The 23,168-nt window shown below is 37.9% G+C and overlaps 1 protein-coding gene across 1 annotated transcript in view; it reads left to right on the top strand.

Annotated features, from left to right (window-relative positions):
- The window catches only part of ptprk (protein tyrosine phosphatase receptor type K), a 106,975-nt gene that overhangs the window by 66,623 nt on the left and 17,184 nt on the right, over positions 1-23,168 (top strand). Inside the window, exons 11-20 of the mRNA XM_053336491.1 lie at positions 8,212-8,394; positions 8,745-8,864; positions 9,327-9,436; positions 9,567-9,768; positions 9,865-9,970; positions 10,288-10,357; positions 10,585-10,707; positions 11,205-11,279; positions 11,545-11,581; positions 18,267-18,402. Coding sequence (XP_053192466.1) covers positions 8,212-8,394; positions 8,745-8,864; positions 9,327-9,436; positions 9,567-9,768; positions 9,865-9,970; positions 10,288-10,357; positions 10,585-10,707; positions 11,205-11,279; positions 11,545-11,581; positions 18,267-18,402 — 1,162 coding nt within the window. The remainder of the gene's footprint in view (positions 1-8,211; positions 8,395-8,744; positions 8,865-9,326; positions 9,437-9,566; positions 9,769-9,864; positions 9,971-10,287; positions 10,358-10,584; positions 10,708-11,204; positions 11,280-11,544; positions 11,582-18,266; positions 18,403-23,168) is intronic.

Raw genomic sequence — 23,168 nt, 5'->3', positions numbered from 1 at the left:
CGTGTTTGTGTGGATTTCCGCCGGGTGCTCAAGTTCCTCCCACCATCAAAGACATGTATGTTAGGGTTAATACTGCAGCTGCACACTGCTCCTAGTGTGAGTGTGTAGGATGGATCAGATGCAGAGGATCAGTTTCCCCATGGGGATCAATAAAGTCTTCTCCTTCTCCTTCTCCATCTCCTTCTTCTTCTTCTCCCTCTCCTTCTTCTTCTTCTTTTCCTTCCTCTTCTCCTTCTCCTTCTTCTCCTTCTTCTTCCTCAATAGACGGAGGGCAGAAACACTGTCTGACATTTGTAGAAATAAACGACTGAAATATAAACACAGCTAGCCTGAGGGACAGAGACAGAGCGAGAGAGGGTTGATATGGGAGTGAGAGAGACAGAAAGAAAAGCAATGAGCCTGAATGAGAAACAGAATAAGGGAGCGATGGAGAGATGATGAAAAACAATAAGGCTGGAAAAGAAAGAGAGGAGAGAATAGAAGTGGGGAGAGACGCACGGGAATGATGAAACTGGAGAATGAAAATGAAAGAGAGATGAAAACTCATAACCACAGGCTCTGACTGATGTCTGCCAACCTGTGTGTGTGTGTGTGTGTGTGTGTGTGTGTGTGTGTGTGTGTGTGTGTGTGTGTGTGTGTGAATGAATTTGTGTATGTGTCTGTGTGTGCTTGTGCCTGTGTGTGTTTATTGACAGAGGGAGTCATGGACTTGTTCAGTCGACTCATGTATTGAACAGTTTCCTGTTTAACAGGAAGAGGAAATTAATCTTCTTCTCCTCACTCAGGCAGGAAACGCATTTGTGGAAGACGTTAACTCATTATAATCCACATATTGTGTTGATAGCAGACCATAACAGGAAAATAGCAGTATGAATTTAAAGAATTACATCAAATTATCCTGTATGTGTTGAATCATGGTTTTCTATTGACTAGATAATGCTGAAGAGAGGGTTGTAGGTTTGTTCTCAGAAGCCGGGAGAGCACAGTGATGCTGGGGGTCATCAATCCCCCCAAAAGAATCAAATATATGAAATCTGCAGTGTATGAATGCACTTATCCTCAAGAATCACATTTATTTCAGTGGTAGGTTATTTATTTACATTTTTATTTTAAAGAATACTGTCGCCCTTGCTTCACTTGATCTCTTTTTAAATGTATTTGTAATTTTCTTTCTCTTTGATTGTTCATTTCTAGTGTTGTTTTAGGATAACATCAACTTTAAATTGAAATACAGATTCACCTCTGAGTCGTGTCTGCAACTCTTCCTGTTCAACCACGTACAGGCCAATAACCTTGACTAATCACAGGGTAGGGCAGCCTGTAGTGTGTTTTTAAAAAAAAAACAGCGTACTGCAGTGGACACCCAGATAAATGTATTAGGATGGCATTTATATTCTTCCTGAGTGCAAGGTGACATCTTCAAGTGTTGTTTTGTTCGACCAGCAGTCTAAAAACCCCAAAGATGAATGACACAAAACAGAGGAAAGCAGGAAATCATATTATTGAAGAAGCTGTGACTAGAGAATGTTTAGTATTTTTAGCCTAGCTTTTTCTTTAAAACAACTTCGTAGGGTGGGGTACCTTTTTTCTTTCTTCTTAATTTGATACCCATCATGTGAATAGAAGCAATCTGTTGTGTAAAATCCCACCACATTCAAATGATTTTTACATTCTCAAAGTGTTCAAATTATTAAAACATTTATTTTTGTGGCATCTCAGCAAACTGAACTACCACCTCTATCAAATATACCAGGCTTGACATCACCACCACAGACTGTATGGGTTGCTCATCCCACATTGCATTAAGTTGGCTGTCAGCAAAACATACAAATAATCATTTTTTTCGCAGTCTGGGTACAAAAAGGATCAAATGCAGGTATCGTCTGACTGGAGAAGTTTCGATACTACTTGATACTCACTTATTGTGGTTGATACCTTAAAGGTATCTATTACTGACACCCTACAACTCAGGCAATGTATTGATTACTGAAATAGTTATTAACATTCTTTGCAGCATTTTTATCAACTCACATGCTATCTGGATTTTGGCGGTGGACAATAAAAGGACAGTTTAGAGAGATATTATCGAGTAAATTAAATTGAAACTGTAAAAGTTACTCTAATGCATATCAGATAATAGCACTACACAGAAAAAAGCTGTAACTACAGTACTGACTTCAGGTAAGAAAAGTTAGTTTTTGAAAAGGTGGTCCTTGACTTGCACTAGAAACAAATGGAATTATCTCTTTAAAAAAGGTTTTTGTTTGTCCTACATTTAGTAAGATCAGAAATAAGCACATATGCACAGTGTAAAAACATCATAAAATAGATTTCATACACTAAACACAATACTACATGTTTTGGACATAATTCATTATATTATAGATATATATTGGAAGCACAACATGCATACACATCACAGTAGTATATCAAGTAGTGAAACTATGTGGGATTATTGGGATATTCAGATGAATATGGATCACTGGAGTGTATATCATCCTACCTGTGTCTAATACACACACGTGCAATTGAGGCAAAGATACACACGCACACACACACAGGGGTAGAAATGTTATTTAAATGGTAATGATTCATTTGCTTTTCCTGTTTGGTTAGGTTTGTCTGATCCCACCACCTGTAGTTCACTAAATATTTAGTTCAACACAATATAATGAAGACACACACACACACACACACACACACACACACACACACACGGGCATGTAACCACAGAAAGCACTGTTTAATTAAAAACCAATAAAGTTAATAAAATACAGACCAGACATCACACACTGCAGAACAATTGATATAATGACACGAAGGATTTCATCTCGTCTGTTCTCCTCATTTTTTCCCTCATCTCTTCCTCTGCACTTTTTTATTTCTTTTCTATCTCTATTTCTTTCTCATGCTCCCACCGCCTCTCTTCTTCTCTCCCACTCTTCTCGATTTTTCTTCTGTGGTGATTTATTGCTCTTGTCTGAAGGGTGAAAAATAATCAACTTGAAGTGAAGAGTTAGTGAGTGAGGGTGTGTGTGTGTGTGTGGGTGTGTGTGTGTGTGGGTGTGACACAGAAGGTGATGAAGTAGCTTTTAATCCAAATCCTGAATTTTCTGCTGAAAACCTCTTGGTCATGGCAGGTTAGACACACACACACACACACATACACACTCACAGGGACACACTATAAAACCACAGTAACTCAGGCATGAGCTCACACAGAAGATGGACGCACTTTGAGATGGAGAGAAATGTACAGACACACGCACACACACACACACACACACAGTTCAGGGAAGTCGCAGTATTTCTCGTATGTTGCACAAACTCAGCATCACTGGGATTAATGGAAGAATGAAATCTCAAAACTCACATTTTCGCACACACAAGCACAGATTTTGTAGGAATCACACACAATATATCACTTGTACTTCTTTATACATGTGACAACACACAGACACTCTCAAACACACACACACACACACACACACGGTCAGCAGTCCAGCACTTTAAGGGTCAGGCCCTTGAAAAAGCAGCCAAGAGATTTACAGACACAGTACTGTCCACTGTGTGTGTGTTTGAGAGTCAGTCAGTTGTACAATGATGTGCTGTTTTTGTCTATGCCTGTGTGTGTGTGCGTGTGTGTTTGATGTTTTCTGGCTTATTATGCTGTATTATTTGTGGACATTTTGCTGGAGGATCAGTTTCTCATAGACAGTTTTGTGCCTTTAAAAAAAACACACTCACATTTACACAGGCATCAGAAACTTACTGGCGAAAACACAAGCAGTCTATTGAAAGCTGCCATGGCCTGATGTGTAGTTATGTTATGGAGGAGGTGTACATCAGCCTACAGGACCCATACACACAGCCATCCTTTGTACAATGTAACACACAAGTATAAATAAAGCTTAAAAGGACATTATCTTTGTAGCCGCTTTATTCACTCTGTCTTAATGTTTTGTTTTATGCATCTGTCTTTGTAATTCACTTTCTTCCTCATATCTTCCCTTGCTTTTACTGACCTGTCTTTGTAACTGCAATTTCTTACCATTGTTGTTCCTTTTATTCATGAGCATTACTGTTTCAGCATTACTCACAAGTTATTATATATTTTTGATTTATTGTTCTGTCTTGAAATACATCTATACTATTCCTTAAACTGTAAAAGGCCGTCCTAGCCTCTGATTTCGTGATTTCGTGAACCGCTACACTCTGGAAAATCTGCATAAAACTATACATACATGTCAAGTAGAAATCGAATGAATCGTGCACCTTTCACGTACTTCAATCTGGCCCAAAGAGAGACAGAGGCACGCACAGAGGAAGAGAGAGTTCGAGACAGAATGAATGAATGGAGTTTCATTTGTCTTCCTCATGACAGTAGACGGATTACCAGGAACTAATTGGACAGATTAACTTGGATTTAGCTACATCTCCTGTCAACCTTTTCTGTGTTCCCCTCCTCATCCTCCTCCCCTTTCCATTCCCCTTTTTTTTTATTCTCCGCTTTTTTCTTAAGCTTCCATCCCTTCTACTCTATAGTCTTCTTGCTGTACATTTCTTGGCTCTTTCTAACGCTTTATATTGAGAGACAGGGCCCCCCCCCCCCTTCCCCCTTAGTGTAATTTTATTTCATTTAGTTTCATTTCCTTTCCTTTTGTTTTCCATTCTTTAATTCTAACCTCTGGATTCTGCTGATATGCAGCTTGTTGTCCTTGGTGTTATTGTTGGTGTTTATTGGTATTGTTGTTGTTTTTCAAAGCTCCATCTGTGGAGAACAAAGCCTTTTTAGTTTCAACATGAATCCAGCCGTTTGTCAGTCTACTAGAGGAGGGGAAAGGGACAAGGCAGCCTCTGTGGTTTACTGTTGGACCTCGTCCCGTTTGACTTTGGCCACGTTCCAAACTAGTTATCGTCTCTGCCCGTTCCTCCTCTCTGTGTCTCTGTCTCTCTTCTCCTCTCTTTCCCTCTCTCATCTTTCGCTCCTGCTCCTTTTATCTTTTCATTACTCCCTCCAGCCCCAGTTTCATTTTTCCACGCATTGCTTTGTTTTTTACAGTTTTTTTAACTCAATTTCAATACTACTCCCTTTGCCCTCCTGTCTTCTTTCTTTCATTCTTTTTTCTTTCTTTCTTTTTTACCTCTATCTGCCCATATTCTCTCTTTCTCTCCTCCCATCTCGCTCTACCCACATTCACTACCTACAGTAAATAGACAGAGATAAGCAGCAATGCATAATGGAGGAGGGGAATGGGGTTTTGAAATGCAGGTTTGAAAGTGTGTGTGCGTGTGTGCGTGTTTGTGTGTGTGTGAGACAGGCAGCTAGTCATATATTTAGTTTTAATTCCATGTTGAAAACTGTCTCCGAGTGAAGCACTGTTAGCATCAAGAGACCCTGAAATCAATAGAATTTATTACATTGCTCCAACAGTGTGTGTGCGTACGTGTGTGTGTCCTTATAGCTAGGTTTATGGTGAGGATCACAAGTATTGATTTGAATAGCCAGAGAGACAGATAGGAAAAGACCAAGACAAGTGAGGAAAAGACAGAAAGAGAGGGAAAGACAGGCAGGAAAGGCAGTACCACACACACACACACACACACACACACACACACTCTATTTAAATGTCAACCATCCAGTAACAGGTTGAAGCAAAAATGAAATGCTCTGAACCCTAAGCTATTAACACACGCAGACACACACACGCGTTCGCGCGCGCACACACACACACGCGCACGCACACACAGAGTTGAGTAATAATATTTGCACAGCAGACAATTACCTGGCCAGGTGTCTTCACATCCTTCCTCTCTCATATGTCTATATGACTCTTTATTAGTGAGTGACTAAATGACCAGGACGTGTGTGTGTGTGTGTGTGTGTGTGTGTGTGTGTGTGAGAGTGTGAGTGTGAGAGAGAGAGTTGTGTTTGCCCTTGACAACGCATTCTTACTATGGGAAGTTTTATTGAGATGTGTGCACACAGACACACACATGAACCCACACCTATATATATGCTCTGCTCAGATTTAATCTTGATTCTGTCACAACCTGAAGTGCACGTATGTGTGTTTGGGTAATAACCGAGTGTGAGTGTCCGTGCCTGTGAGTTTGTGCACCCGTATGGCTGAGTGACAGGCAGATAATGGGTTGTCAGAAGAAGCGACAAGTTTGTGTCCTTGTGTTGTCTCCTCTGAGAGAGGAAGACCCAAGGAAAAACAGGCTGAGACAAGGAGGGGTTGGGGAGAGACTTTGCGTCTCTATTTAAGGTGAGCTGTTTTTATTAAAATCCTGAAAGGACATAAGGAATCAGGTGGGTTACACCAAGACAGAGATGGAAAGAGGAAGAAACAGCAACAGGTGATGGAATCACTATCACTATGATGGAAGACCTGTCAGTTTATGACAAGGAACAGTAAACAAAACTTTTAATTAAATATGCTCTGCCTCCACTACAATAGATTCCACTTTAGTCTGGGGATGTTCTGGGGAGCTAATCTGCAAGATCAGAATATGAGTTAATCAAAGCATAGTTTGTTTTGGCTGTATTATGCTTGATAAAAGAGATTTTCTTTTGTCATTATAACCCTAGTGCCCTGGATACACCAGTTGTCAAAATCTCATTACACTTAGTTGGGACCTCTGAGTGAGCCAAGCTTCAGAGATGTAAGATTACAAAACATTGATTCATCCAGGGTTAACTAAAAAAGAGCAGCTTACTAAACCTTTCTTTAGCTTGCTTTATTTTGTTTTTGCTATAGTGGTAAAATGTAACATGTAACATGTAATGTAAAAGTACATTTTAGTTACCGATAGAGCTGCAACGATCAGCCGATTAATCTTTTTTCAGAAAATGAATGGACAATTATTTTTAATTTTCGAGTAATCATTTTAGCCATTTTTCAAGCAAAAATGACATATTTTATGGTTCCAGCTTATCAAACTGCAATTTTTTTCATATATGACAGTTAATTGAATATTTTTAGACACAACGATAAATCAATTTATCAAGAAAATCAATCACCAGTTTAATTAATAATGAAAATAATCACAAGTTGCAGCCCTAGGTACTTGTACAGTACCTCACTTGAATATTTTGAATATTTCCATTTCATGTTGGTTTATACTTCTGCTCCACTACATTTCGAAGGAAATGTTATAGCCAATGAACTATGATACAGTGGTATTCATTAAACTACCCATAACTAGAGTATATGAAATTGTTGAAGTAAGTTGCACCTTGATCAATTATTATCAGTTATGTTTCTGAGAATATGTTTGTGTAGTCTCCACCTTTGAAACACAATGTCACAGAACTATAAATTGTGTTTTAACCCTTGTAGACCAGGTATAACTGTGGTAATAACTGGTGTGTATGTGTGTGTGTGTGGAAAAGCCTGAGATTGAGTTGTATCTCCTCTGAAGTAAAAACAGCCTTCTTGATGGAGTGATAGCTGCTTTAGTCAGAGAGGTTGTTCCCTCCTCTACAACGATCTGTAGCTACTAAAGGTAATAGCTTTCTTACACTGAATGGCAGCTCTTCTATGGAGATGGGAGAGGCACACCAGTTTGATGAGTATGTTCTCTATGCTGGGTAAACATCTGTGGAACAGTGTACTGCCTGTGATATAGTGGACTGATATGAGAAGCAGAAAACAAAGGAGGAAAGGTTTTAGGCTTATAAATGTGTGTGTGTAGAGTTGGGTGGGGTCTGGGGGGCTATTGATTTGGTTAAATGAGGCAGTTAAGGTAATTAAAGCCCTGGGAAGGAAGGAGAGAAGGTAGAGTATATTGACAATAACAGTTCAGAATACACAGATAAGATGGAAACTAAAGAGGTGCCTCGTAGAAGTTATTGCATTTGAAAAATGGTCGAATGGCAGTGAGGACCAGAAATATGTTGGTAGAACTCTCTGGTTTTACCTGGGGAAAATGTTCATACGTCAGGTAGCACAGGCTGCCAACTCACACTTGGCCAGGGACAACAGATGAAAACTAGCCTTTGGGATAATTCTGGCATATTAACAGAAATGTTTATTAATATGCACTGTCCCTGACAAATAAACTAATAAAATGTCATTAAAAAATGTGATTATTGTATGTCTATAATCAGAATGCTACAGTCTGTAACGCAGTGTATTTTGTTGTGTTACTCAATATATTAGCATTGTTGACCTTCTTTCTCTGTTTTTTGTGTTTTGTCTGCAGAGCCTATGCGGACTCCTAAGAGGCTGAAGATTGCTGAGACCAGGGCTCGCCTGATAGCGGTGGACTGGGAATCGCTGGGTTACAACATCACTCGTTGTCACACCTTTAACGTCACCATTTGTTACCATTACATGACCGCAAACAACCGGAGCAAGGCTGACTGTTTGGACATGGACCCAAAAGGTTAGTACAAAATACTGTATGATGAGGAGATGGTGGTCTTTAGTGTTCAGTGACCGGCAGTAGTCCAATGAGAGACTGTCTCATGTCTGCAGTGAAAGAGATACAAATCATATCAACAAGATGGCTACAGTGTTAAAATAGTTGGCTAAGAATCATCATGGAGTTTTATTCTCCTAGTGTTGAATGCAAGTCACATGAGAGCCAGAAGGACCAACACAGTGGGTTGAAATTGGCTGAAAACAGTGCAGAACTGCAGACTGGACTGTTGATTATGTTCAAGCATTAACTGTCATACATTATTGTTTTATAATAAAGTCATGTTTTCGTTTCTCCTCTCTTTTTCTTCTCAGCACCACGTCACCTTGTAGGTAACCTGCCACCCTATACCAACGTGAGTCTGAAGATGATACTGACCAATCCAGAGGGGCGAAAAGAGAGCGATGAGACTATCATCCAAACTGATGAAGATGGTGCGATATGCAAAACACATTCTCTTTATTTTCTCATTTCTTTTAAAAGTATTAATTTGCATTTATTTGTTGTTTGAATAGAGGAATTAGAGTTAAAAGTAAATGCCTCTAACACTGTGGTGCTTTTGTGCACAGCTTATTTATAGGTATTTTGACAGTCTAGGCAACACAGCAGTGCTAGGATGAGATGAATGAACAAGGCACGTCATGACCTAAATGTGTTTCTGATATTTTTGGGAAAGACATATTAAATTAAGAAAGGACTTGAACTGTAACTCCTGGATACATTTAGCACTTCTGCATGAGTCAGGAAAGCCAGTGTTATGTGTATTTCTGTTGTTTATATGTATTTACTTGTAGGTCCTTCATTTACAAAACAGAATTTTTTATTGATTTTGTTGTGATTGTATCAACAGTATGCAGCAAAATAAAAGTGCACTTTGTGTGTGTGTGCATTAACAGTTCCAGGTCCAGTTCCCAGTCAGTCAGTACGAGCAACTCCATTTGAAGACAGAATTCTTCTTTACTGGAAGGAACCATCTGAACCCAACGGAATCATCATACAATATGAGGTACTATTCAAAGTAACAGCAGAAATAATCATTGTTGTTGTGTTTGTATAAGTTGAGCTAAAGAGGAAAGCCCTCAGCTTAGTTGAACAACATGTAAAACCCAGTTTTCTGTCTCTCTGTCCCACCACAGATCAGCTATGGCGGTGTGCGTTCATTTGACCCTTCGGTGCCTCTACAGCGGCCAGGACTCACGGTGTCTTTGCCCTCTAATGCCACCCATCACCTCTTCTCCCAGCTCCACCCAGGTGTCACTTACCAGCTCTCTATACGAGCATCCACCTCCAAGGGGTTCGGTCCTGCAACTACACTCAACGTGACTACTAATATTTCAGGTAGAAAATATGTTTTCAGCATTTCTGTGGATTCACATTTAGATGGATAACAAGGTGACACATGTACATTAACACAGACTCTTTCTCTGTCTTTAGCTCCAACAATAGATGAGTATGATGGGTCAGAGGCCTTTCTGAATGAAACCGCAACTACCATCACAGTCCTGCTCAAACCTGCCCAGGCAAAAGGAGCACCTATAAGGTAATGTATTGTACAAACAGAAGAAACATAATCCAGTTCTTTTAAGTAGGATTTTATGAACAATGCAGTGGTCGAGGATGAACATGTGCTTCACAGTACAATCTGTTATTATTGTAATTATGCCAAACATGTTATTTTCTGAGGGTTACATTGACACAGATCAAGGTCTCTTTGATTGTGGTTCTTTGACACGGATAAAAAAGCAAGCAATAAACAGTAATTAAATTAGCAAGACTACATAAACATAAAACACTTAACTACACAACTTATTCTTACAATTAATAATGCATGTGTATTACTTTCTACATTGTCTATAGCGCGTACCAGATTGTGGTGGAGGAGGTGAATCCACGGTCACGTCGTCAGGCCACTTCTGACTGTTACGAGGTGAATATTAATCTGTGCTACAAACAATATGTTTACAGTAACATGCCTTTACAACTTATTTAATATACATGTATTTGTTTGCTAACATATATTATGAAGAATTGTTTTCCTAAATGAGAATTGATATCCACCATTCACCATTCTTCTGTTTAACTGACTATACATTGCATTTGTCAGCCAGACGTAGACATATTATTTTTGATATAAATATGTATATACTTCCTCAGGTTCCTGTGTCCTACCACAGTGCATCTAGCGGTGGATCTCCGTATTATTATGCAGCCCAGCTGTCCCCCAGCAACCTGCCTGAGCCACTCCCCTTCACTGTGGGAGACAACAAGACATATCAGGCAAGCTTTATTTTTAATGTCTTAACATACATACGTAGCAAAAATGTCAACTGTAAAGATAAGTACATAATACAGAAATGACAGTATTACTGGAATTACAGGAAAATTAGGTTTGACTTAACTTGTTTCATTATGATATACTGCAGTAGTGGTCTTAAACATGATTAACCAAACAGAAAGCTCACCGAACACATAGTTCTTCCAAGGCTGCATAATCACAATGTTTATAATTTGTGTAATCAGAATTTGTATGATAATCTGTCACAAGCACTATGTGCCTTATACATACCAGACCTCGTTCAAACAAGAGCTGTAGTTCAGGAGAACAACATTTCCTGTATCTGAATCTGCACCCCAAAAATAAAGTCAACCTCGAATTTGATGGAAATCTTTTAGGAAGAGATAACATATACATACCTTCTACATAGAGGTATTAAGTGAAATCAGCATCTACATGTATTTTGCCTCATATAAAGATCCCTTAATTGAATCCCCAGGGTTTCTGGAATCCTCCACTGGCTCCAAGAAAGAACTACAACATCTACCTTCAAGCTGTTAGCAGCACAGAGCGGGTAAATAAATATTTATTCATGTGAACACACACTAAATATACAGTGAACACCTGCTAGCTAATACTATGAGTAAACATACTGTATGTACATATGTAAAGAGACACACCAATTACACTTAAACTATTTTACAGTCTCTACCTGTGATCAATACACACTTCTTGACACTTTAAACACTCAGTATCTAACATAGAATGTCTCATTTTGCTATAGTGTATTGTGTATGGATTTGGGTCTCTAATACTGTTGTTTGTGTCTTTTCCTTCAGGAAACTAAGACACAGTGTCTAAGGCTAGCTACTAAAGGTAAGAACACAGTGTTAATGTTGATTCCACTTTCTTCCCCCAAAAAAGACACAGTGTCAGTGTTAACTTGACACTGAGATGCAGGTCAGATGGTAAAAAAGTGTTTCCTGAATTTCACTTCTGATAAGGAAATGTGCAGAATAAAATTGTGAATGTCACCAGTGATAGTAACTGTATTTCTATGAGCAACTACGCTTATCCTCTTAGTGTCAATGAATATGATACAGTATATTTATTCTTTTGTTTTTCCAGCTCATAAGTTTGTTTTGAACTGTGCTCAAAATGTGATCAGCCCCTTCCTCTTATGTGAGGGCATGTTCAAAATAAAGAATAGTGCATTCCTGTATTATGAGTATTAAAGAGGACAATATCCTGTTTAGAGAGAGAAAATGTTTTCATGTGTGTGCACGTACACACAGTCTAAACATGTTTTTACCAGCAGCCATATGTTGATAGATTATCAGACTGGTTTCAAATGGTGCAGCTTTAATCCCTGGGCAACCGCACATAAGTACACATGCACACAGAAACACACAGAGGTCACACACACTGTTTTGAGGAAAGATTTTTAGAAATACAACTGATGGATCAGAGTCGCTTAGCTGTGTGGAGTAAGAAGAAGGATAAACAAAAAAATACATGAGCGTGTTTTCAATGAAATCGACAATCCTGTGCAGCCTCATGGATGGGAGTGTAAAGCTTGAAAGGCAACATTAGTGTTTATTTGAGTAGTAATGGACAGTGAGAAACAAAAGTGAAAAAATGAATGGAAACAACATTTTGAGCTTGTACTGTGACTTTAAGTTATTTTCATCTTGAGCCTTCATTTCTCAGTTCTTTAAGGCACGCTTGAGGGATGGCAATGTTGTTTGGACAAAAACTATTATGAACAGGCAGCAGTCATTAATGAACAACAGCAGCTTGATTTTTATCAGCATGGACGTAAGCAAATTTAAATTAAATGTTTGAATAATACATTGGACATGGTCAATTTCCTGTCATGATGACACAAATCCACAATTTGAGACAGCAGGTGGGAGATAAAAAGCCTATAAAAGCATTACTATAAAAGGTTGATGTCGAGCATACAATGAGGTGTCGTAAATGCGGCATCGTAGTATTTGAACTCTGTGTTTACGAGCTTTCTCGGTCCTGCTGCAGTGTGGAGATGATCACTACAATCACTTTCTGCCATCGACTGACAGACCTTGATTTGCCTTTCTAGTGCTGAAGGATCGTAAAACTGGACAGTAAAAGTGACATTATTTTTAGCACAATCAGCCATAATGACTGCAGAATAAACCATTAAGACTGATTTAGGTGTGTATTAATATTAAAGCCTTTCTGGAGACAGGCATTGCAAACTAGTTCAGCCTGTAAATGGACTACCGGTCCATGATATGTACTTTCACTAAGAAAATGAACAGAAAATAAAAAAGAATACATTAAAAAAGGTCCAGAAGAAAAGAAGGGGATTTTTTTGTATAAATTGACATATTTGTAGTTTTTTAGCTTTCCTGTTAAAAGGAGTTCACTGCGTTTTTTAACAGGTCACACAGTTCAATGTTACCAAGACATATAAGGTTCACAGGAAATTGGACCTATGGGACAGATCAAAGAGGAGTGGCTCAGTCCCTCCGGTGCCTGTAAGGTGTCATGTTTCCCCTCTAAAATAAGAGGAAATGTGGGAAGTTACCGTTTCCAGTGTCATCATATTTCAGGATTTGCTGGTGGTTGGTATTAGAACAGGTGGTTACTTCCCCAAAGGCAGCTAGAAAAGATACTGCTGTGTCTTTTTAGCCTGAAGAGTGTGAGGTATGAGTGAAGCTGACAGACTGTAGAGGGGATTTTAGATTTTTTTAATAAGGGAGAAAGACACACTAATGGACAGAGAGGTCAGACGACTGTCCCTTCCTGTCTCTATCTGCCCCTCTGCAAGTGTGTGTGCACTCAACCGTGCATCCGCAAGGGAGGATTAAGTGGTGGTGGTCCTATTAGGTCATCTGGGGTATTGTGCATTGTCATAGCTGCTTAGGGGTTTTTCTGTGTGGGGGGGTGGGGGGTAATTTTTCGAGTGTTAGTGTACTGACCTGGATCATTTTTATAGACATTAAGAGCTACCGCTGACATTATGAGGTCAGGCTTTTAAAGATTGGGTTTCCTTTTTGTTATGTCTTGTTTTGTAATATTTTCCTGTTTTTTGTTGGCCTGACAGGAAAAACAGGTGATCTTGAGAAGTAGTTGTGATAAAAATGTGTGCCATTAGCCCAAAGATCCTAGTCTGATGTGAAACAAGGATTTAATGATTGCTGTATATATTTGAAAAACAGAAATGAGAAGAGACTTTTGAGGCTGATACAACTATGAATGTTAGTTTGTTAAGAGTCCATTATCATATATCAGCTGATAGGCAGCTTTCACAAACCTGTAACATAAATACACATCATTTTGTTCATGAACCCCCAAAAAAGCTCCTTTTAGATATCTATTTATTCATTTTAAGATTGTGACCACGATCTGCTAGGGCGGAATTTTACAAGTCAAAATGAACTGATCAGTGGTCTGCTGTGGATAAACTATGTAATGCAGACCTGTTTCCAAATGACCTCAAACATGTATTTTGGCATTTCTCACAATTTCATTTTACTTTGAGACACATATTTAAACCATTGTGTCTGAAATATGCTATTATCAGCCAATATATATTGGTATAACTATATTTAACATTAGGACATGGTAGCATATGTAGGTAAATTATGATCTGATTTGTACCCAAATGATGTTGCCTTTACTCTTATCTGCTTGCTGAGTTTAATAATTGCCCTGAGGTTTATTCATAATGAACAACTTTATACCTCATGGCAGGGTTTTACTCTGATCAGTCTGATCACCAGCTGTGTTTGGCCACTGCTGACTTTAGATCAACTTTCTCTACACTGCTGCACTGGAGCCAAAACCCACGCAGTCTAAACAAATGAACAGGAGGACTGCCATTTTCTCTACACCTGATGTGGTCTGAAAACGACTTAAATCCCACAAACTCTACACCTGGCTTGGGCTTTACATAACCAACTGAAGTTCCAGATGTGTATTAATCCACTGCTGACAATAATCAACAACAACAACAATTTCCACATTTGGCTAACATTTATGAGAAACAAACTTAGTAACACAGCCTTGTATAAAAATTAAACTCAATATTTGTAACCCCTTGTTAAAGATTCACATCTTCAGTAGGAGCCAATGTGCTTTGGGCAGAGATATTGCCCAAATAGATATTGTTGGTTTTCGTCTTTTCATGGGATTTGCTGACAGTAAGAAAAACCTAGAAAAACGCCGACCTTTTCCTTTAAAAGCAATCTTTTGGCTGACACATTACTGCTCATCATCTATAAGTCCTACTTTCTAGTGTAATATTGTTACATAATGGCATTGGGTTGAATGGAGGCATTTCAAAGATTTCATCAGCAGAAACATTTTATAACAAAATAATACACTAAAGGTCACAAATATTGAGGCAGATAAAGAGAGAGGGAGAGAGATTATCTTTATCTTGTTGATATTTAGCATTAGAAGTGGATTATTGTTTGGTAGACGCATTGCATTATATTGAGTTTTGTGCATATGTCTTTGTGTTGGATTATTTGGATTATCCTAATACACGATAATGTTCTTATGTTACAGCACAAACTATTCTGGTGTTATGAGATCAGATCACTAAGTAGAGCTTAGGAGTATGAAAACAGATGCTTGCTCTCTTTCTGTTGACTTTATGTTCACGATCAACAGGATTGAAACTCCACTCCTGAAGCATCATTTGTGAATTATATTGCAAACAGACAAATCAGGGAGTTCATTCAATTCTCTGAAGTCATCAGGAACAGAAATGAGTTTGAATATAAGTAATACACAGTGACATCAGTGCACAAATGTTGAACAGCTACAGACAAATCGCATTACAAAAGCATTTTCCTATGAGGCCAATGAGGGCTTGACACCAAGGACAACCTAAAATACACTGATGGTTACGGCTGCAGATGAATTGTAAGTGTAGAGAGAGTTCAGCAGTTCACTACATTTAGCATCAGGTGATAAAACAAAATGAATAAGGAGCTGAAATATATCAGAGCTTAGTATTTTTTTGCTGAATTGACCCCGCTCTAAAAGATGGCGCAGCATAGAGATAAACATAGTCAACTTCCACTGATGCTCTGTTTCTGCCTTTTCACAGGATATTATCTTTACTCTGAAAATCAAGGATATTTTTCTTGATTTTTTATATCTAGATATCTTCAATAAAACATCAGTAAAAAGATGTTCAGTAAAAGCAACTGTTGCTCGTAGAAACAGTCTCGTTTGTTCGTTATTACATAGCAATCATTTTAATGAAAAATAGTTCTGTTATTTCCAATATTTTAATATGTGAGCTAAATATGCTCTTCAAACAGTACTTCTGTCTTTATTTGCATCAAGAATGACAGTTACCATGGCATTTGTACCGGCACTTACCTATCTTTGGTTTACAAGGAATGTGATATTTACTTGATATTTAGCACAGGGAATGATTAAACTTTCCTATTTAAATGTCTCATCAGGATTTGTTTTCTTATCACACTCACCACTTTACTGATGTGAGGGCATTTTGTGAAGACATCTTCAGAGAAAACAAACACAACTCCTGAGGTGGTTAGGTAGCATGCCAGCCTGAGATGACACAGGGCTGCGTAAATACTTACAGTGCCAAGATTTCTTCATTATTTGTTTAACAGGCTTATAGACAGTGCAAAAGAGCTACATTTCAGAAATGTGACGAATATAAAGGCCACAGCTAAAGCTTTAGACTTCCTGGAAATAAGCTGAGTGTACTTGTAGGTTTAGTTTTATTTGACTGGTTCACTGTCCTATAAGTCCTACTATAAATTAATACCTCTTCTTTGGCTGTTATCATGGAGTTTTCTGACTGGAACTCACTCAGCAATAGAAAAACCCAACTGACAGAGCTTTTTAAGATCATTTCAAGTGTCAATGTTTGATTTTCAGTCTTTCATTTTCTTCAGCTACTGATGAAAATCATTCACTGTTGGAGAAACTAATTTCAGTGTCTTACAGAAGTTGTATTGAAAACTATGAAAAAATGTAGCTTGTTGATAAATAGATGTCTACTGAATTATGTCTCACAGATATAAACTTAACCCTTACCTTGCAAAGCTCTATTAGTCTAGTGAGTGATTTTGCAGAAGTTACAGTGTGAGAAACACTTGGTTTTGGTTTTACTTTAACTATCCAGCAACCATTAACACTATTGGCCCACATGAGGAACAACATACCCCAAAAACAACAACTTTTACTTTACACTTTTCTGTTATTTTTATGGCTCCGTGCCGGTGACAGTCCCATTCTTATGAAGCAATATCTCAGGAACATCTTGAAGGAATTGCTTCAAATTTGGCACAACTGTCCACTTGGACTCAAGGATGAACTTGGTGGCCAACGGTCACTTTGACCTCATAAAACACATGTTTGGCCATAACTCAAGACTAGATACATTGTTATGACAAAGTTTCATACAAATGTCTAACAGGATAAAATGATGAAGTGATGAAATTGTATATCCAAAAGGTCAAATGTCAGCATCACTGTGACATCATAAATATTCTGCATAAACATTTTTCAGACCATCATTCAGCGCCGTAACTCAGGGACAGAAAGGGAGATTGTGACCATGTTTCACAATTGGTTGGACACTCACACTAATCTTGTATGCCCACCCTGAAACTGTTGTGATTGTAAAGATCTTCTGAACTGCCAGGTGGAAGATTAGTGTGAAGGCTCCACATTTTAGAATTTGTAGCTTTTTTGCATCAACATCCATATCGTAGGCATCGTCTACTGTCTGGAATTGTCCATCAGATTTATTGGCTAAACATGTGAAAACACACAAGGACTTTGACTCCGTTTTTTGTTTCTCTCAATGAACTAGATATACAGCAGAACAAGAACAACAAAGCTGAGGCAAGGGGAAAGACAATAAATAACAAGCTAGACAACAACAAAAGGAATAGTATTCCAAATACAGTTGACTGGGGAGGTCTGCATACCACTGTAGCTGAGAAAACAATCATGAGATGAATGGGTGAAGAGCCTGGACTGAATTATTAACTGGAAACATGCATATCACTATAGTGATAACTTTTGGCACAAAATATACTTAATACTTTTTGTTAAATTCCCTTTAAGTCTTCACTACAAATAGTATATGAGTCTGGACAGACATGGATGTAAACTGCATCTTGACTGGTTGGAGACATACAAGCGCAAGGTGGTATTTTTAGTTTATTTCTATTCTTCTTCAGCATCCTTTAGATGTACATTTTTTTCCACTTGTCTCTAATGTTTTACCTCTTTCATCTTAGCAGCTTTCCATAGAGGTGCACAATCATAAATAAGCAAAAAATAGCCCCTATTATAATAATTAGGGCGATGGACATGGTATTTCAATTGCTTTTTTCTACCTTGCGTCTTGCTACAGCAGTGTTTTACAAATGGGAATACAAAATTACCTTTTTCTATTATTTTGTCCGCTCATAATACTACAAAGTAATAATTATGGATGTATTCCAGTCGATTAAACTGATTTTATGCTTGAACCACAGTATTGAAGCAGCTTTTTGTCATTGTATTGTAGGTGCTACAGAGGAGCCAGAGGTCATCCCTGACCCCGCCAAACAGACTGATCGTGTGGTAAAGATCGCTGGGATCAGTGCTGGTGTCCTCGTCTTTATACTGCTGGTGCTGGTAGCCATCCTGTTGGTCAAGAAAAGGTGAGTGACAGCCCCTAACCATGCCCACTAATCCCTGCAGTTTTAATAAAGAGTTTAATGAAGAGTGCAAAAGGTTACATGAACAATTCTTCATGTACACAACAACACGCATGCAGATGCAAGAACACACAGACACAAATGTGCACCAAAGTCACTCTCTTGTTTTGTGTTGGTCCAGTATTTGCTGTAATAACACCATCTTCCATCCATCCACCATAAACGTTGATCTCCCTTTAGAACCAGCCTCTTAAACTTTGTTGTTTTTGATGTACTAAATACCTAAATGCCTGTTTTCCCAAGTTCCATGAGAAATATGGTATTTCCAAATTAAAACCTCATGTCTCGCTGTGATTTAGTGAAAGAATCTGAGGTCCTATTTTCTTTTTTCTCGTACAGTACAGCTGTTATTCTAAACGAGACAAAACAACCACACAGAACAGCCTAGGCATAAACGGCATAAAAGAAATCCCTGCACAAAGGATCTCAAGTAACTTTGCAAGATCAGAAAATTCCACCACATGTATTACTGTCGTCATTAGTTCTTTAATTAATAAACACATCAATACATGATTGAAAACGAGGATGTTGTACTTCAGAGGCATAGGGAGCGGTTGTTGAGTGAAGGGCAGGATTGTATAATTAGGGTTGGGGTTAGCATTTGACAAAGAAATAGATTTCTAATAAGCCACTGGAGCAAACACATAGCCTCATACACTTAATTAGTTTCAGTGAAACAACCCACAGGATTTTTAAAAGCGTCTTATAGAATAGGTAAATTACAAACATTAAATGTGGGTTGGTGCAAACATGTTTAAATTAATAAATGATACAATGTTTAAAAGCCTTGTTTAGCTGCTTAATGGACTGAATAAGTGAAGACGAAATGAAGTGAAGAAAGAAAGAAATGAAGTTAATCTTGGCATCGTGAGGGTTTGGCCTCAGCGATGTGTTAGTTTGTTGCAGGGCTCCACCATGTGGCGGCTAGACATAACTACAACATTAGAATGCCAGCTCTGAGGCGCAGTACAGCAGCTGATTTCTTTCCTCCAATAGTTCAAACTGGTCATGGTTGTGGAGAAAGAGGAAAATCAATTTCTATGTGGACTGTCCCTTTTAAACAGCAGTGGGAAGATAACTCATATCTGCTCTTATCTGTGACATTTTCATCTGGAAGTCTGTTAGTTTCATAGCGATATTTTCTTTGATAGGGGGTTTACAGTTTAGTATCAGGGATATTTTTGGCATAAATAGACATGACTACAGTATCACAATGAAGCACACTGATGACATTTTTTCTACCAAGGGTTTGTTTACTCCACTAAATCCTGATTTGATTCCCAGCATTTCTCAACCATATTCAGTGAAACACATTGTTTGGGCTTCATTATGATAAAAAGCAGCAAAATGTATCAACAGCAACTGTGATTTTCCTGCGGTGACGTCACACCACAGTGAAGTTTACAGTGACAAAACTGAACTTTGCAATTTTATCACATCATAAAGCTGGTGAAGCCATGAGAAGAACAAGCTTCGTGCTTTAATAGCAAAATCACCTCAACACAGTTTTTGTTTTTCCTCGTCTTTCTTTAACAGCTCTAAACTGTGAGGTTACATGACACTGAATTATGTCTTTGTACTTTCCCAGACGTGTGCGTGCATATACATTTATAACTCATGTACGAGCATGCTGCTGTGAAATAATTAACTATTACTAAACATGTCATTCCTCTTGTGACCTTTCAATTAAAATCTGGTGTTCGGGGAACCTGAGTGCCTCATTAAAAATAGAATAATTAGGGATTTAATTTGCATATTGGAAATTGATGCATTTGTGTCAAGTGCTTCATATCACAATTTTTCTATTATAATGAAAGGTACTTTTGAAAAATTGACATAATAATAGGTTGGTTTCTCCATTGACCACCAAATATCTTGGAGACATTCAAGGTAAAACATTGTCAATGTCAGAAAATGTCTGTCAGAATAAAGACGATTTCCTCTGAACGCAAAGTACTTCAGACTGCAAAAAATGAAATTAGTCTCTCAAATCAAGCAAATCAAAAACATTTAAATATAAAAATGATTGTGGGTAATGAACTTTCAACACCAGAGAATTCTGCTTTTGCAGTGCCAGAGCTTCACCTTTTTATTCTATTCTTTATACTAGTTCTCTTTCACACCTCCATGATATCAACAGTGTTTGAAACATGCTCTCTACAGTCCAAAAACCTGCCTGTGTTTGATCCACAGTGGCCTGATTATTGTAACATGTTTTTCTGAACACTATATGTCCCTTGAGGATTTTAGGCTTTTTTGATGAGAGAAAATTGGTTCAAATCAAAAGCTTTTGCATTTTTGGTAGGAAATTGTTGTTTGCTATCCTGAAATCGCCTGCACAGTTTTCTGGAGGGACTTGACTCAATGTCTGTTGTTATTGTGCAACTGAACTGTAACCACACTCAATTCCAAGCTACATTCATTCATTTGGACTAAAGACAGCTTCAAATAAACCTCACTGCTCAATCACTTATAGACGTTCTGAAAAGTACATCATGTTAAAACATAATATTTACAGGAGGTTGATTTCTGACAGGTTTAAACTATATTTTAATATTATGAACAATGTAAAATGTGTGTTCTTTTTTAGGAATATTTTGCATAATTATGTGTGTTTTTAAGTATATATAATATTACTTAGGTCACACTGATGAAATGATGTATTTTATTTATGAGAGGATGTTTAAATTATGTAGCAACATTGATCAACTCATGGCAGCTTTCCAGTTGAGAAAATATATCTTTGCATATCTTTGCATGGAACATAAAGTTCCATAAGTTACACTGTGAGTTTGTTTTACGCCATCACATCATTTGTATTAAAAGTAGTTCATTGTGACATTTTGAGGTTGATTTGTAAGTAAAGTGTAATGAATTGTTCCACTGTGACAGCTGGTTTAGCAGCAGTGCTCTCATCCAAAGATTTTACAATTTGATGTCACGCTCTTGAGTATGAAGTTATGTTGACAGCGTTTAGTAGTTTTATCTTTCATAAAGGTTTCTGGGGAGATCAATTTCCATCGTCATTGAACCTTTACAACTTTGAACAATACTGCATCTTTAAAATGGTGGGACATGATGACATCGTAATGACATCATGCTTGCTTTATGAGAAGTGAGCTGCGTGGTGTCACAGATCAGATAGCGGCTTCAGTTTTGACAAAATGTTTAAGGAGTAAAGCTGATTAGGGCTAAATCTCTAATCAGGACCGTCTAGTTTCAGTAAACACAGCTTTAAAATATTGCATGAATATTTTAAATTAAACACTTCCAGAAGTAAAGAAGAGGAAAAACTGCATGTTGATTAGCTTATATGATAGTTTGATGTTATTTTAGTATTAGTTTCAAGTCTCCTAGCTTGATTTATAGTATTTATATAGCATTAAACATGAGTTTTTAGTTTTTCTAAAGAAACAGCCCATAGTTATTATAACAACCCATGCATGACCCTCAAGTTGTAGCAATCAAAAGGTGTTTTCTTCTGTTTCTGTTGTTGCTGGTTGGGACAGGACAGTATTGTCCTAATTTGCATATTCATGACCCTTGTGTCTCATTCTTTGCTTTCTGATTGGCTCACAACCCCAGGAGGACCTACTATTCATACTCTTATTACCTGTAAGTAAACAACCAATGAACAATCAGCTCACCCAGCTGCTGTTATCTTATTGGGCAAATTAGTGGCTAGTTGTTGTTATTTTTAAAGATGCAGTATACTTTTTTCAAGACAAAACACATTTTCAGCTCTAAACCAACCAGCCAAAGCCATCCTCATTGACGCCTTGCCAGGGTGGGGGTCAGTTCACTTTCATGTCAGTCAGGGCAGGACTTTAGGATTCAGGATTCAACCAATTATATACATTTAAATCTTCCACATATAAAAAAAGAGTATGCTGGTTTCCTTTCTAAAAATAACAAGAAATGAAATAAAAGTCAGATTCTATTAAAAAAGGACTGAACTGAAAGTGAATTGACCTCAGCCCTGGTGTCCTCTACATGCTCCAAAGTTGCTCTGAAGCAGGATTATAAAGGCCAATGTTGGCCATAAACCAGACCAAAGCAGGCCAAAGTGGGACGACACAGGCCTAAGCGTGTTATTTGAAAAAAGAATGCTGCACTTGTGACTTGTAGCTCTTTGTGTGCATGTAGTCATGTGATCATCCATCCGCCCATCAAGTCACAGGTATCATGGTACTGTAACTCTGCTACAACATGCTCAGTCTCTTTCCTGTCAGTGGATCTGAACCAGTCGGCTTCCTGTTTGGGACACATGATCTTACACGTTGTTTCGGTTGTTTTTCTCAGCGTTTTTCTTGTTGTGGGTACTTCTTTCTCTACTTTCTCTCTCCTTTTCTCTCACTGGCTGTGAACAAAATGGATCCCTAATGCTTTTGTTTTGTGTGTGGGTGTGCAAATAAAATATAAAAAACAAAAACTAAACTACATAAATAAAATGTAACCAACATTAAGCGTGACAAGTTAAATTATTCATGTTTAGGTCCCATAAAATAATAATGTGTTATTTATACACATAATTGTACTTTAAATTTTTTAGACAGCATCTACTCCAATACATTTGACAAAATAATGTTTTACTGCCTATGAATTCTGTTTTTATCTTCGTACAGACAAACTGTTTTTAAAACATGTTTCACCTTCAATCTAAATCTATAAATCTATTTCATCAAACAACTACCACTAAATTGCAGTAG

This window comes from Scomber japonicus, chromosome 17, assembly GCF_027409825.1.
Source record: "Scomber japonicus isolate fScoJap1 chromosome 17, fScoJap1.pri, whole genome shotgun sequence".
Classification (NCBI taxonomy): Eukaryota; Metazoa; Chordata; class Actinopteri; order Scombriformes; family Scombridae; genus Scomber; species Scomber japonicus.
Note: the sequence above shows the minus strand (reverse complement) of the source record. Positions and strands in the feature narration are given on the sequence as shown.